General features: G+C 42.3%; 1 protein-coding gene across 6 annotated transcripts in view; it reads left to right on the forward strand.

Annotated features, from left to right (window-relative positions):
- Positions 1 to 16,002, forward strand: part of syt1a (synaptotagmin Ia) — a 243,483-nt gene that overhangs the window by 197,249 nt on the left and 30,232 nt on the right. For 5 of the 6 annotated variants that reach the window (XM_010887234.4, XM_010887237.4, XM_010887236.4 and 2 more), the window contains 2 exons: positions 9,022 to 9,194; positions 12,378 to 12,503. In XM_010887234.4, coding sequence (XP_010885536.1) covers positions 9,022 to 9,194; positions 12,378 to 12,503 — 299 coding nt within the window. The remainder of the gene's footprint in view (positions 1 to 9,021; positions 9,195 to 12,377; positions 12,504 to 16,002) is intronic. The other variant, XM_034290070.1, reaches the window with a different exon arrangement.

The following is a 16,002-nucleotide window of genomic DNA, read 5'->3' on the forward strand; positions in this document are numbered from 1 at the left end:
GGGAGCATCATGCTTTGGGGCTGTTTTTTTCCAGCTGGAACCAGGGCCTTAGTCAGGGTGGAGGGAATTATGAACAGTTCCAAATACTGGGCAATTTTGGCACAAAACCTTCAGGTGTCCGTTAGCAAGCTGAAGATGAAGGGGGAGTTCACCTTTCAGCACAACAACGACCCGAAGCACACATCCATGATTTGTTTGTCTCATTCTTTTACATCGCAAGAACCTGACATTTTAACAGGGGTGTGTAGACTTTTTTTGATTTCCACTGAACGTACTTCACGGATGTTTGTGAAGAACATACTGTTGAGTAAGCTAGTATGCCAGTATTGGGACATACTACCTAGTCATAAAATTGTCTCAACATTATGATATTGTCACACATTAACATCACTCCAAGTTTGAATATTTAGCTAAACGCCATTAAGCATTGTGGAAAACATTTCTTAAGTTAACTTCCACCACAAATAGCATCTATGAACTGTATGGCTTTTGCCACTGGCTGTTTTAACAGCTTATTAGGCGTCCTAGTATTTACTTGGAATAATCATAAGAATTGAGCAATTGATAGCGAGACTGAAGTTTATCTTTCCACTGCCAAAACAATTTCATGTCATGGCACCACAACATTCGTTTGTCTTTCAATGGTGAATGAAATTGATACAGTAACTAATAAAGGTGAGGATAACTGACTTTTTCGTCAAGTGAAAATATGCGAGAATCATGGAAACCCCTCTTTTACTGTGCAAAGGGGTTGTGGTCGATATTACCCCAAAAAGCGTGCATGGATGCATACTTTCCACCAAATCCACCAGGGTAGCTTACTAGCATTGTAGCTAGCTTGCTACTTAGATGGTGAGCTCACTTGTCAAGGGCAAATACGGCCAACAGCTTGTTTCTCAGGTCCATTAAAAGTGATGCCTATATTTGAGTTGTCTCCAGAGCATTTTCCTAATTTCTTTGATATTGGCAGTGCTACTGGACCCAAAAAAAATAATTGGTAAGACAGTGAATATATGAGTGTGAAGACGGTCACAATAACAAATTATTTGTGAGGTACTCCATTTCAAATAACATCTTTCCACAATACACTTTGTAATCTAATAAACATTTTTGGGTTTCTAACATGGAAATATTAGAAGTGGCTCATTCACTCTCTCAATCCCAGTGCGTATAGTATCCTAAAATGGATGGACTTTGTATGAAACTTCTAATTTCTGAATGGTTTGGATGAAAATAACCTCATATCAGACTGACCATCTGCACTTTAGCTCCACAGTCAATGTATAATTTCAAATCGACAGTGCTTGAATAGAGAGTCAAAAAATGCATCACTATCCAAATACTTTTACAGGTCACTGTATCCTATAGCAATCTGGTGCCTGATGGGTCAGTCGACGACATGGCACACCACTACTGGTTGATGCATGCAGTGTCTGAGAAGGGGAACGTGACCTTCCTCAGGGCATTGTCGCATTTTAGGGAGCTGCTGTAATGTCTCAACACCACCTCTCAACCCCCAGGGGTCTTAAGTGATCTTTGTTATGCTCTCAGCATTAGAAACACTTTGATCTCAATGGAGACAGTGGCGGTCATGAGGAGAGCAGGTTTCCAAGTGGCCGCGGTTTTATGGCTTTCCTCCTCTCTTTTTGTTCTGACAATCTGACAGGAAACTTTAGCCAAAATATAGGCATATAGAAATAATTCCATACATTAGAAGTAGGGTCAGAGGGCAATGCATACCACAATGTGCCCCATCTAAAGGTACTCCTGTACAGGGCCAGGCAGGATATAACTACACTCACTTTGCCAGAGCACAGCACCCAAACCACCAAAGCCCATTAACATCCTACTCCAAGACAAGGCAGAGTATAGTGTTGCACACCACAAAGGCCCACCATAGTACTCCTGGGATGGACTGTACTCAATCACAGGAACAGACAGTAGAGTTGAGTCAGAGTCCGGATCCTTTCCATTAAAGTACAGAAGAACAGAAGAAAGCCCCGCCTTTAGCTGTTTGTTTTGAAATTCTAGGAACAATAAGCCGCAGGGCCTCAGTCTTGTGACCCTAGCATAGGTTTTGATATGGGTATGTATGGCAGGGCAACATCAGAGGGGTAAGTAGGAGCAAATCGTAGTCCGTAATACTACAATTGCAGTCTTTACAAAATTTGTCATGTACAGTATATTATTCTATACTAGCAAAAGATATTTGAAAAAGTTCCACCTCCAAATACCACATTTGCATCTACTGTATCAGCCTGTAAGAAGTTGTATACAGGCATAATTTTTTTTTTCAGAGGGCTACTGAACACAAGCACATTGTAGTGTTCTGGAAAACGCTTACTGATCTGACAAGATTGAACAATATCCTATCATCCGAAGACTAGAAAAAGAAAATGGATGTAATAGCTACTACCCACTGAGACGTAAAACACGGTCTGCTTCTCTGAAAGAGCTTTCATTAAAAATGATTCCTTGATAATATACACTGAGGTCAAATCAGCGATGTTGAAAGAATGATGATGCCTGTTTGTGTATGAACTGTTCAGGTGGAATGGACATTTTGTCTTTGTAATGTCACAAAGTTGATTTGATTGTTATAGACCGATGACAAGGATTATCAGGGTAATGGGGTAGGCCTTAGAGCCCTCACTCCACCCTGTAACCAGGGACTGATTTAGACCAGAGACACTAGGTGGGTGCAGTAAGATGAGGTAGAACAGGTCTAGCGGGATACCCTAGTTTTAAACCATCCTATCAGTAAATCAGGGCTGTGTATGTAAAAATCATATGATCAGACTGATGATTTCAAAGGCTCAGGTAAAACAAAACCATTAAAATACTAACTGTCCCCATATTAGGGATTTTGAAATTGTTGGTTTGAAACTAAATATGGCACCAATGATTTAATAGATACAGATATTAAGAAAAAATTATATTTTAGACTTAATGGGGTCACTGAAAACATGGGTGAATTCCAATATGAACACAGCCACATAAAAGTATACTTTCTGTCCCTATCAATAAAACGTAGAAAATGAAATGTATTTCTACATGCCAGAAGCTAGGATACAAGAAGAGCCTTCAGAAAGAGTCCTGTACGGACAGACCTTGGCCCCAGCTTCTGGTCCCCTGCCTGCCTGGTTGTAGTACAGTACTTGGAAGCCAGGCATTTATATTTTTACTTGCTCATCATTTTCCAGATGCTCTTTTACAGAACGACTTACAGGAATCGTTTTGTTTAGATGACAACCAAATATGTTTGCCTTCAACTATAACCCAGTCATTTGAATTGTGTGTACTGCCTCTTTTGACATTGTTTAAAGCAACTCAGCTCACACCTGTTTGTGCTCGTAAATGTTTGTACTTGTCGTGCTCTGCGGCGTTTTAAAAGTTGTCTTTTCTCGGAAACACCCACAGCAGAAAGGCCAAAGGACTGGTGGTGCTGCTGCTGTTGGCATAACAAGATGTAATGTCGAGGTTAATTGACCAACAGGGTGCTGTCACAATATATTAGTTTGTGTTGCGAGTTGGGTGTCTATTATCCTAACACATCAGCAGACACCACCCACCCTCTGCCCACTACAGGGGCCAGTCTATTGGATCCTCTGAATAAAGATGGAAGGAGGCATCTCCTTCGAGGATCATGGGTAATGTGATAACAAGCAGGGAGCTCCCCCATGCCCCGCAGCACACCCCAAGTGACTGATTAGTATGCTCTCGACCCATCAACCGCCCCCCTCTGTGGAAAATTTAACAGCTCCAACTCCCTCAGAATCCCTCTGCCCTGTGGCCAGAAGCACTTAGATTGTATGGAAATCTGCCCAAAACAAGATAACGTAGAGCTTTTTACTGGGAGAATCTGCCCAAATACAGTATGTGTTGGAGAGTGAATACCAATACTGGAGAATTTTGAAATGGTCGGCTAGTGTAATTAATTGCAGCTACAAGTATCAAGATGTCACTTTACAATAAAAGAAGTGACAAAAAAATATATTTTGAAACTATGTGCCTGAAGACCCCTAGTTTTTGCATGGTTCCGAGTGTCAAGAGCTCTATAGACCGGAATTATATAGCATTTGGTATTCTGCAAGTAAAAAAAAAGAAAACATCTGAACTCCGCTGTCATATTTCAACGGTCCCCATTCCAGCTGGTTATCAGATAAATTGAAGAGGAGTATCAGACCTTGTCTGTGACCTCCTGGTTTGGAGCGAGTGAACCAAAAGGACCTGTTGTATCCATTAAGCCATCCAGAGGAGGAAAGATGACTTATCAGGTACTTATTGATATTCACTGCTAGAAGCCAAGGAGGTGTCTTGTTGTGTGACACATCAAATAGCTGCTGCTAGCTGAAATGTACTTCGTATGGCTGTGGTGACAATGTGAACATTCTAAACGTGTCCCATCAACTGGTGCTCTTGGCTACAGAATGCTTTTTATTTTTTTTCTCGGTTTTGCCATTGTGTAAGATGGAAATTGTGATTACGTTGAAGTACGGTGCTCTCGGTGTCAATGTGCTTCCATGAGAGAACAGACACTAACACAAGGCAGTTAATTAGGGCTTTTATTGCTTTCAGGGACGTTGTTTTAATTAAGAAACATAAAAGTCTTTCAGCATTTGAGACTTGCTCGATGGCGTAGATAAGGCCAGGGTTATTGCATTGGATTTCATGGCAGCAGGCGAAGCGTCATAATACACACACTGCTGATGTCAACACATTGTAAATAACCACAGAAGATGGCAATACCATGTATAAAAAGATTATATTTTATGATACGCAACTGGATCCAATTGCAGTGCGGTCTGCCTCATCAAAATAATGCCAAATTTGACTTTTATGTCCGTCTATTTATTTTGACTCCTGCTGTGTCATTGAAATCATTTTTATCAGCGCTCCCATTTGAAAAAAGTGTCACAGCTTAGCGGTTCCTTCAGTGGGACGATGACTTATCATCACAGCTTTCAACGCTGAAATAGAAACTTGCCACATATCCGACACTTCCATTAAAAGATAGTCCGCTCGGATGTGTGTGGAGAAAATAGCCGGTCAAACACTGGAACGCGCGGTGGTATCCCAAAGGTATCAGTCTCAGACCACTGCTTCGGCCAAGGTGTGGAGCAAAGTAAAGGATTTAACTCAGCCCAAACGTGGGATTTTAGGATCAACCAAGATGCAAGAGGAAAGACATGGGTTGTGAAATGTTATAGATAAACGATTTGTTTTGATAATTATGATAAGTGAATGGTGGAATGTCTGCTGTTACACCCAACATGTTTCTGAACAAGATTGCAAATAATATTGCATGTCTTTTTTTTTTTACTTTTTTGTTCTTGACATAAGCTAGTCCCATTGTGTTTTGGTGACCACAGCACAAGAGAGACAACTAAAAATGGGATGCATCAGATGGAGATTGTCACTTCCTTTAGCACAACACTGTTGCAAGACCAAAGCTGTAGATCCTAAAGTTATTTTAGAGCATCACTCACTGTTTTTCCTTGGAGGAGAGTGCTTATCGATCTTGTGAACAGCACATTGATTTTCTTTTCTTTCCCCTCCTCCAATTCAGACGGTGAGGTGGTGAGGGAAATGCACTGAAGCACTGGACAGCCAAAGCCCCAGGGGGAAAAAGATTGTAATATACTGTAAATCTCTTTAAAAGTATTTTTTTTGTTAATGTCCCACCGATATAGAGTCTAAAAAAGAACACAAAGGTGACAAATGTTACATTTGTTTCTCGGTAATGTACAGAGAGTGTTATTTTGTATGTGATCATTACTATGCTCATGAACATTCGGTAGTTACCTTGAATCAATACATGTTGGAAAAACTGTTTCTCAGATCCAATAGTGGTGGAGGTTTTTCACCTTAAGGGCACTGAGTGTGGTGATGTGAGCCTGGCCTATATCTGCCTGCCATAATGGTCTTATGTAGAACACGTAAAAAACAAAACTGTAAACTAATAAAGTATCAAAACATAATTTGCATGAATAAATGTGACCCAATAAACTGTGTGTTGTAATTATCTGTTTCGAGTGGCTGTCACACAATGAAATACACTCACCTAAAGGATTATTAGGAACACCTGTTCAATTTCTCATTAATGCAATTATCTAATCAACCAATCACATGGCAGTTGCTTCAATGCATTTAGGGGTGTGGTCCTGGTCAAGACAATCTCCTGAACTCCAAACTGAATGTTAGAATGGGAAAGAAAGGTGATTTAAGCAATTATGAGCGTGGCATGGTTGTTGGTGCCAGACGGGCCGGTCTGACTATTTCACACTCTGCTCAGTTGCTGGGATTATCACGCACAACCATTTCTAGGGTTTACAAAGAATGGTGTGAAAAAGGAAAAACATCCAGTATGCGGCAGTCCTGTGGGCGAAAAAGCCTTGTTGATGCTAGAGGTCAGAGGAGAATGGGCCGACTGATTCAAGCTGATAGAAGAGCAACTTTGACTGAAATAACCACTCGTTACAACCGAGGTATGCGGCAAAGCATTTGTGAAGCCACAACACAAACAACCTTGAGGCGGATGGGCTACAACAGCAGAAGACCCCACCGGGTACCACTCATCTCCACTACAAATAGGAAAAAGAGGCTACAATTTGCAGGAGCTCACCAAAATTGGACAGTTGAAGACTGGAAGAATGTTGCCTGGTCTGATGAGTCTCGATTTCTGTTGAGACATTCAGATGGTAGAGTCAGAATTTGGCGTAAACAGAATGAGAACATGGATCCATCATGCCTTGTTACCACTGTGCAGGCTGGTGGTGGTGGTGTAATGGTGTGGGGGGATGTTTTCTTGGCACACTTTAGGCCCCTTAGTGCCAATTGGGCATCGTTTGAATGCCACGGCCTACCTGAGCATTGTTTCTGACCATGTCCATTCCTTTATGACCACCATGTACCCATCCTCTGATGGCTACTTCCAGCAGGATAATGCACCATGTCACAAAGCTCGAAACATTTCAAATTGGTTTCTCGAACATGACAATGAGTTCACTGTACTGAAATGGCCCCCACAGTTACCAGATCTCAACCCAATAGAGCATCTTTGGGATGTGGTGGAACGGGAGCTTCGTGCCCTGGATGTGCATCCCTCAAATCTCCAACTGCAAGATGCTATCCTATCAATATGGGCCAACATTTCTTAAGAATGCTTTCAGCACCTTGTTGAATCAATGCCACGTAGAATTAAGGCAGTTCTGAAGGCAAAAGGGGGTCAAACACAGTATTAGTATGGTGGTCCTAATAATCCTTTAGGTGAGTGTAGACTGCCTTGCAATAGTTATAAAAGGATTGAATAGGTTGAGCTAAAAATGGAAACTGCTTATTTACTCATCACAAGCTGTGGAACACTAGACATGACCGTTAAATCCCTACAATATCATTAGCTTTCTTACGTCAGTATTCCTCAGACTTGACCTGTGTGCAGCCAGGGAATTCTCCATATTGAGACTGCCTCCTCCAGGTGTTGCCTTGTCATATGAGTGTGCAATGTTCAGATGGTGTGCCTACATCAGTGATTAACATCACATAGGGCCCACTGGCTGTTGCCAGACACCATATTTGAGTTTTATAGCGCTGCTCTTTAGTCACGGTCTATTCACCCTTATGAGAGTTATCGGGATGACATTTCAATTTACATAACATTTAAATAAAGTGCTGAGACACATTTACATACTCAATGGGAATTGCGCCAACAGCACTTTGCGATCGACTCAACACGTGCGCAAGCAACACCTTGACCTTTTGGCAAAAATATGATCTCCGAACTGATGTCAGAATTAATCTGCACTCCATTGCCTTTGTGGCTATTGTCCTGGTCCCCTCCTGCATCTTGATTGGCCATGATTTGGAAAGGCACACCCCTCAAAACAAAAAAGCAAGTTGTGACTTCAGAGTAGTTGTCTGTGGAGCTCTTAGACAGGATTGTATGGAGGCATTGTCCTGGGGAAGGGTATTAAAACATTTCTACAGCATTGACATCCCCAAGAACACAGTGGCCTCCATCATTCTTAAATGGAACTGCTTCCTGGCCAGACTGAGCAATAGGGGAGAAGGGCCTTGATCAGAGAGGTGACCAATAACTCCAGAGCTCTGTTGAAAAGATGTGGTTTGCCAGGTGTTTGATGTTTTGTGAGCCGAACCTGTAATCATCCCTCCAGAATGTGGAAGACTGCAGGAATCTTTATCTCCTCATTATTTCCAACACATCTGGCCACTCTACCTTCCCTCTGGTAATTTTAACAAGCCACTTTTGTACCTGCGCAGAGCTGATGGTTACTGGTGTGTGTTGTGTGTGCTCAAACATGAGTGCGTGATGTTGTGGCAGGAGGAGAACCGGTCTCCACAATGGCCAGTCGTTTTCAACATAGTCTGCTCAACTCACTGTTCTGTCCTGTCAACTGTGCAACAGGTCCGTTGCAAATTCTGTAAATGGGCACAAATAGGTTCTTATGCTGCAGCCAAAACAAAAAATATATTGAGTCTTTAGTGTGTATCCAGCCATTTTATACTCAAAATAACATCACAGTGTAAGTCTGGGGCGAGACCATTTGGAAAATAGCAGCATCTGTTATTTCAATATGTTGACAGAGGATTTTCCTCAAAACATCTGCCACTAAGAACTTTTCTAATCGAAGGCGTTGGCCAGTGTTCCACGTCCTGACGGCAGATCGAGGTTCCTGCCTTCTGCCTCTGTCAATCTTTCACCTGCTCAACCTCATGTCAGTCCGCACGTCCTCATCTAGCCTGCTGCCGCAGGCCCTCGCTTTGACGCGGCGTCTCAATGTCCCTCTGTCTTACTCATTTATTAGATAAGGGATATGGTAGCCAGGCATTTTTGTTTTGTCTTGGGCCTTTTTGGGGACATAATGCAGACACATTCTTGGAGACACTATTTTTTTGACATTTGAAGAAAACGAAAGCAGCGGTCAGGTTTTCTATATTCAGGCATGGCTGTTTCTTTGACGCATGTTTCCCTAACCTGTGCCCTTGTGTGTCCTCCTCCAGTGCCCAACTGGGCGATCGTTTCTATTGCCTTTGTGGCCGTAGTCCTGGTCCTCTCCTGCTGCTTCTGCGTCTGCAAGAAGTGGATATTTAAGAAGAAGAACAAAAAGAAGGGCAAAGACAAGGGCAAGAATGCCATCAACATGATGGACGTGAATGATGGCGCAAAAACCGAGGTAAAGACAACCGCCACAAGCTTAATTGATTGAGTTGTTGTGTTTGGTTAGTTACCGGCACCTAGTGATGATGCCTGTTGATCGTGTTTCCTACTGCATGATGTAAATGCGTAATGTAGCTTATATTTTAAGTTGACGCCTTGATGTCTCAATCCCCATAGAATGATATAAATGTGTACACATGGCAAGTCTTTTTCTTATTATCCGTCACTGGCTGGGACCTGATGTACTGTACATGATGATCGCTGCCAACACAAATATGCTTAGTCCATGCTAAGAAGAATGTATTATTTGCCAACACAACATGGAAAGCACCACCACACCATTTATTGTAAATACTGTACACAGTTTACATTAAACTCTCACCCAAGAAGACCACTGGACGGATACACACACACTACAGTGTTGCTTTTCACTTGACACTTCACCTCCACTTTGACTGCTGGAACATTACAAATGCAGGTGTTTATCACTCTTTCTGTTCCCCTCAGTATTTTTCATGTGTTAAGAGCAATGAGTGCTGAGTATGGTATGCTGTGCAATTAAGTGGTATCAACCCAGAGAAATGACGTTAGCTAATTGCCAGCTAGGGGAGTGAATTAATTCCTCCCTCCCCCTCCAACGCACACAGAGAGGATATGGAACACACAACACTTCAACCCCGCTTAGTAATTGCATTAACAAAGGTTTTTAATCCCGCCCTCTTCTGACAAATTCAGTATAATTTTATTTCCGTCCACGCCAACACTGCTCACATCATCAATCAGACACATTGAATTGGGAGGTGGAGGACAAAGCCTTTTGAGATTATGTTGTCTTAGGAAATGTAATAGCTACACAGGCGAAAGATACAGAGGTATTACACAGCCTGATAACGAGAGAGCATCTGATTCATACCAGAGAGTGTTGAAGCTCAAATGGTTCGATTTGTAGTGGCTTCTACAATTGTCATTGTTCCCGGTGACAGTATGCGAGCTTCACAATAGCCCTGACATTTCATAAGCTTTAGTATGATGTGCCCATAGAATTACAATAATCACCGTATATACAATGATTTATATTGAAACCCGAAAACGTTTCCCCGTACGGTTTCATGAGCTGCTGCAAGTAAACATCAAGCAACACGGCTACTCGCTGCCAATGCAACATCCCTATTGGTTACCCACGGAACGTCACTATTGGTTAGCGCAGCGTACCAGACCCCTGGTCAGATTATCCAGAGGCGGAGAGGTCATTTCTCCTGGTGTGCCCAGGCTCTTGTGTTAACTCCTGTGTGTGGTTGTTTTAATTTGTGTTTCTTCCTTCTATGTCCTCCTTATGTGTTGTGTCTGATGACTATGCGGGATTGGCACTGGCGGTAGGTTCCCAATTGTTGTTGGATCTTCCTTAAGCCTGCTGCTCTGACGTTTTGATAGCCTCTTGATAACCACTGAAACCAATATATGTAACTATGCATACAGTACATGTATATCTACTCTATATATGTGTGGTCCTTCATATTCACATATATATATGTGTATGTATATATGTATGAAATGAGCACTGGTAGCGCTTTGACAAGGTTGAACATCATTGATTTATTTTAATTTTTTTTCACTCGCAACATTACCAGGCTCCTTTTCAATCTTTGATTTGTATTTCGAAACAAGACAAGCCTGTCAGCTGAGGTAGAATGATTAAGCTGCTAGGTTATTGTTAAATGCTGTTTTGGATCTTGTGCCAAAAAAAGGTTTAGTCATATGATAGCTGGATACATTAACCTGAAGTCAAAAGGAAGATTGACTTTACTTGATTAACTGAACCCAATAAAATATCTATGTAGTACACATTCTGGGTGTTGGGCACGGATGTCTATTCAGTATTTAATAATTTTACCTGCTGTACTCCTCTGTGTGCAAGCAAACTGCCATTTTTAATTGTTTTAATTAGTCAAGACATTTTAACACGTTTGATTGCCCCAGGAGAAGACAAAGATGGGCCACACAAATTCCAAACAAATGAATGTTGTTCAGCCTTTATGCTTTCACACTAGCATCCTGAAAATGAACCGGGCAGGCCCTCCATGTCCATGACAACCCCTCTTACCAACACCTAGCTCTACCGCTGGCATGTTGCTTCTAGCTTCCATTGGCGTGGGGCTCCACATGCAGCTGAGGGCTCTGACAATGTGATTGTGTCTCCTGATGGGTGACTGATAAGGAGACTGAGAATGTGGGGGGTCACAAACCCTGTTCCACTGAGAATGCCCTGCATGTGACAATGACAGAGTCTGACAGTGTCTGACCTTTGGAAGGCAGCTTTGACAATGAATGAACTTGAGAGCTAGTTTTTGCCTCTTCAATCGCATGCTTACCAATAACAAACGGACTGCCCCCCCTGCCTCGAAACTCATCTTCCCCACCATCAACAGCTTCACCTCAGAACGAGGCTCGTGAAGGAAAACTTCAACATTAACTTTTTCTTCTAATTTCTCTTCTACTTTCTCTACTTCTTTGTCTTCTTCTTCACCATCTGTTGACATTCCCCTGTTGATTTGTTTTGGCCCAGAGACTGATCTGCTTGAAATAATATCAAGGGAATTGTTTGTGGTCTGCAGAAGCATTTTCTGTCTTTCTCTCCTCCTCTCTCGCTCTCTCAAACACTGCTTCCTTCATTCTGTCACACTTTCTCTTTCCTCTTCTTGTTTCTTTGTCAATCTCCCACTTGCTAAATGTGTTTTTCTCAGTCTTACATTCTCCCTCAGTCCCTCTATATGTCTCTCCTTCTTTCTCTTTTTCAATCTCTATCTTTCTCACAGCATATCTCTGTCCCCTCTTCCTCGACTGCCCGACCGTTGTTCCCATCTCTTGGCTCTATCATTGGATCTCTCTCCAAACCCCCCCCCCCCACCCCCACCCCCCCCCCACCCCTCAGACCGAAACACTCACAGATTTGAACCGCATCACGGGTCCCCGACCCGAGGCTTGTGCATCACCGAGCATGTCCTGGTGTTAACCGCTGTGGTGTCTTAGTGCTTGCTTCCTCCATTATACACCCCCCCCCCCTCCCCAAAGAGAGGCAGCTTTTTTCAGGTGTCCGGCCCACCCGCTGGCGGGTCTTGGGCGGGGCAGGGCGGCAGCTACCTAAGGGGCTGGCGCAGGCGGCACACGGAGGTCACTGACTGTTCGTGGGTGTCTCCTTCAGGCCTTGAAGGATGAGGATGACGCCGAGACAGGCCTGACCGATACGGAGAAAGAACCAGAGCCCAAGGAGGAACAGAAACTGGGCAAATTACAGTTCAGCCTGGATTACAATTTCACTGAGAATACGGTAAGGGTCTGCCTCCGATATCCGTTGTCACTGTCGTTGTGTCGTTGTTGTCCAAAAGCTCTCCCCTGCGTAAGTATAGCCACGCCCCATTCCCTCTGTGGGTGGGGTCCCTCCACTCCAACCCATGAACATGTTTTGAATACATAGCCTAACCTGGGGAATGCATTATGTTGTATTTTCATTGCTGTATTGCAGCTATTCATTATTAATGCCTGACTGCAAGATGGTAGCCAGAGCTTATGGGGTACATCCCACCAGAGAATCCTAGTGGTTGGCTTTAACAACACCCTCATCTTGGAATGACAGGATATTTCTGTTTCCGTTGTTTGTAAAAGTGCACTCTTTTTGTCCTTGACCAAACACCGTCCCCTCTGGAACACATCTGCAGTCTGTTTTCCGGCGTCTGGGTTACAAAAGGAGGGTGACTAGGAAAGCAGATCAACTTCCAGATGTTGTGTGATAGGTAGCCTAATAGAGAGCAATGCCGGAAGGCCGCATGGAGAAGCTCTGCTTTCCCTCACCGAGGCCCTACTTATCCCCTGTCATGAAAAGTTCTAAAATTAGCCACTGACATGCATTACTCTGTCTCATCCACATGGCCACATGTTTCCAGTTGCTCAAGGTTATAGGCTGATGGTTGTGGTAACAGTGTACTGTATGTCATATACACTGAATGTATATCTAGCTTTCAGCGTTGACAGTTTCCTACTGACTGGTTTGTATTTGTCAAAATACTTATACCTGAGAGATTATCCAAATGCAGTATATCACAACTTTCCCCCTTACTCTCACCTGATCTGTAGTTGCTTTATTGGAAATGGTTTAACAGGTTGTGTTGTAGTTATAACTAAATACCAGTCATGGTATTATGATTTGTGTATATTGTTCCATGACATTGTGTTGAAATGAGCCACTCTTGTGTTGTGTGAGACTTTGATTACTTAGTCAAGAATGAAAGGGCCCTTGTCCTTCTGCCCTAACACAATTTGCAAATTTTTTATGTGATTGTCTCACTTGGCCAACCTCCTGGAATGTTAAGAATACCAAATGAATGGTGTTTTGTTTTTATTTATTTTTATTATTGTGTATTTAATAGGTCAGTGACCTCACGAGAGACACTGACCTTAAACTTGTAGCATTGCCCTATGATATCACGTTGCATTTGATTTGTAGATATGGAACCCCTGTCTGTTCAGATGATGTGCAAATGCTAGCAATAATCACAGTGAAAAGACTGGTGCAGTCTGAGAGTGGCTGGCACAGTTGATTGGTCCACTAGTTGTTCTCTTCCCTGGTACAGAGGATTTTTGAGACGGGAGGAGTCTGGGATAGGGACAGGAGGACTAAGCCCTCATTTTGTTTAAAAGTAATGTGGCCTTCTCAGTTCAGTAGAGCAAGACCTCACTGAGTGGAGAGAACGAAAAGGTCCTGAATGGTCAAATGTCTTGGCCTGTTTCTCTTGGTTAAGCGCCAGTGATTGCTACTGCTCCAGGCCTCCATTAGAATGGGTTTTTTGGGGGGTAATGAGATCATCAGGGTAGTAAAGGATTTGGTACCCAGAGCATGGAAACGCACCAAGCAACTTCCCCAACGAAAGGTTCCACCAAAGAGAGAATATGCCATTTCCCACATTCAACGTAATTACCTTATTAATTTCCCTTTCAAGTGAAAAAGGGAACCACTGCATTCATGACAAACCATTTACCATTCTACCATTGACCCATGAAAGAGAGTAGATTCTCAGAGGCTACAGTGAAAAGCAAGACAAGATGGGGAATATGACATCTCCTTTCATATCCCCTTGGGGCTTTCAATTTTTTCTTTGAAGTGTGCAGTGTTTGTGTGCCCAAGTGGAGCCGTGATGGTGGGGAGGGACCTGGGATGACATATCAGGATCAATCCGTCAGAACCCGCTTCCCGGAGCATAGTCACAATTGCAGGTGCAGTTTGTGACTAAGCCGCTGTTTTTTTGTTTCTACCTGCTAGTCAATTGCACTGAATTCAATCCCTGATTAGGAGAGGATGAAACCAAGAAGTGTTTAAGCCCTCCAGGACTTGAGTAACCCATCACTCCTATAGGTTCTCAGACAGTAATTACCAGGGCACCCCTGTGACTGACATAGATCTTCAATAGTAATGCGTACTTTTAAAATTTCCTCTCATTCAGGTGTTGGACAAATCTCTACATGAATGTCACTCCTCCCTAAAGTAATGCATTTTTTTTTTTCATTACCCATAGAATCTGTTGCAGAGGGTAAAATGTGTAGCTTTCCGTCTACAGAGATAATTTCAGGGTTTTTTCATAGTCCTATGTGTTTGTCATTTGATTTGGACAAGATTTTGCAGTCAAAAGGGCCTGAAAATGTTTCCTTAAATTCTTCACCTGTTTGTACACTTGGCAGATTGCGTCATTATTCCTCTTTCAACGTTTCCCAGTTCACCATCCAACAGTAATGTGCACAGACTGGTTATGAACTCCGATCCCGTGTGGGCTAGTTCATGCGAAAAAACATTTTTCAAACAGGCTGCAAAGGTGTTGCTTGCCACTTGAAGTTTATTTAATGGCGGGCTGGCCTGAAAAATAATATCACAGTTCAATCATGACCAAAAAATCCCAGCACCTGAAACGTTTCTTTCCTCTGGTTTGGCCATCAGAAACCAGCCATCTATTAAACAGACACCATGGCCACAACTGCACCTGGATACATTCATATAATGGAAGTGTATATCTGTAAATTATCAGCTGTTGATTAATGTGTAGGATGTATTTACCACTCATCCAATATCTTACATCCTCACAGCCCATTGTATATAAACGTATGTAAACTCTGTATGGATTTGATGTATTGTGTCCCTATATACACTGCTAACAGTGCCATTACACAAAGTATGGGAATATGTAAATTAACTTTAGTTTTTTTAACATTTTGATTATTTTAATGGCTTAAGCTGACAGTGCTCAAGGCCAGGTACTAACATAATTATATAAATATATATTTTTTAATTTATTTCCCACTTTACGGGAGTTAAGTCAGACAAGTAATGACATTTCCAGGTGCAGCAGAAACATCTGTCAAAAGTGTATTGCCTCCCTGAGGTGCTTGGCTGTGTGAGTGCTACCAGTGCTAAACTTTTTTCAAGTGGGGAATTCTACAGACTTACTGAATATTCAAATTAAACACGTAGCTTTTTTGAACGTTACAATATTTGTTTTCTAGGCTGATCGAAATATTACTTTTCTCAGTTCCCCTTGAACATGTAGGGTAGTTCCCTAAAACTGTTTCTAACTACAGTTAGGTCCAGGAATAATTGGACACTGATGCAAGTTTTGGTATTTTGACTGTTAACCAAAATATTTTCAAGTTGCAGTTAAATAATAATATGGACATCAAGTGCAGTCTCTCAACTTTAATTTTTGTGTATTCACATCCAAATTGGAGGAAATGTTTAGGAATTAAAGATCTTTAATATGTAGCCCCCTCTTTTTCAAGGGACCAAA

The sequence above is a fragment of the Esox lucius genome, chromosome 23, assembly GCF_011004845.1.
Source record: "Esox lucius isolate fEsoLuc1 chromosome 23, fEsoLuc1.pri, whole genome shotgun sequence".
Classification (NCBI taxonomy): domain Eukaryota; kingdom Metazoa; phylum Chordata; class Actinopteri; order Esociformes; family Esocidae; genus Esox; species Esox lucius.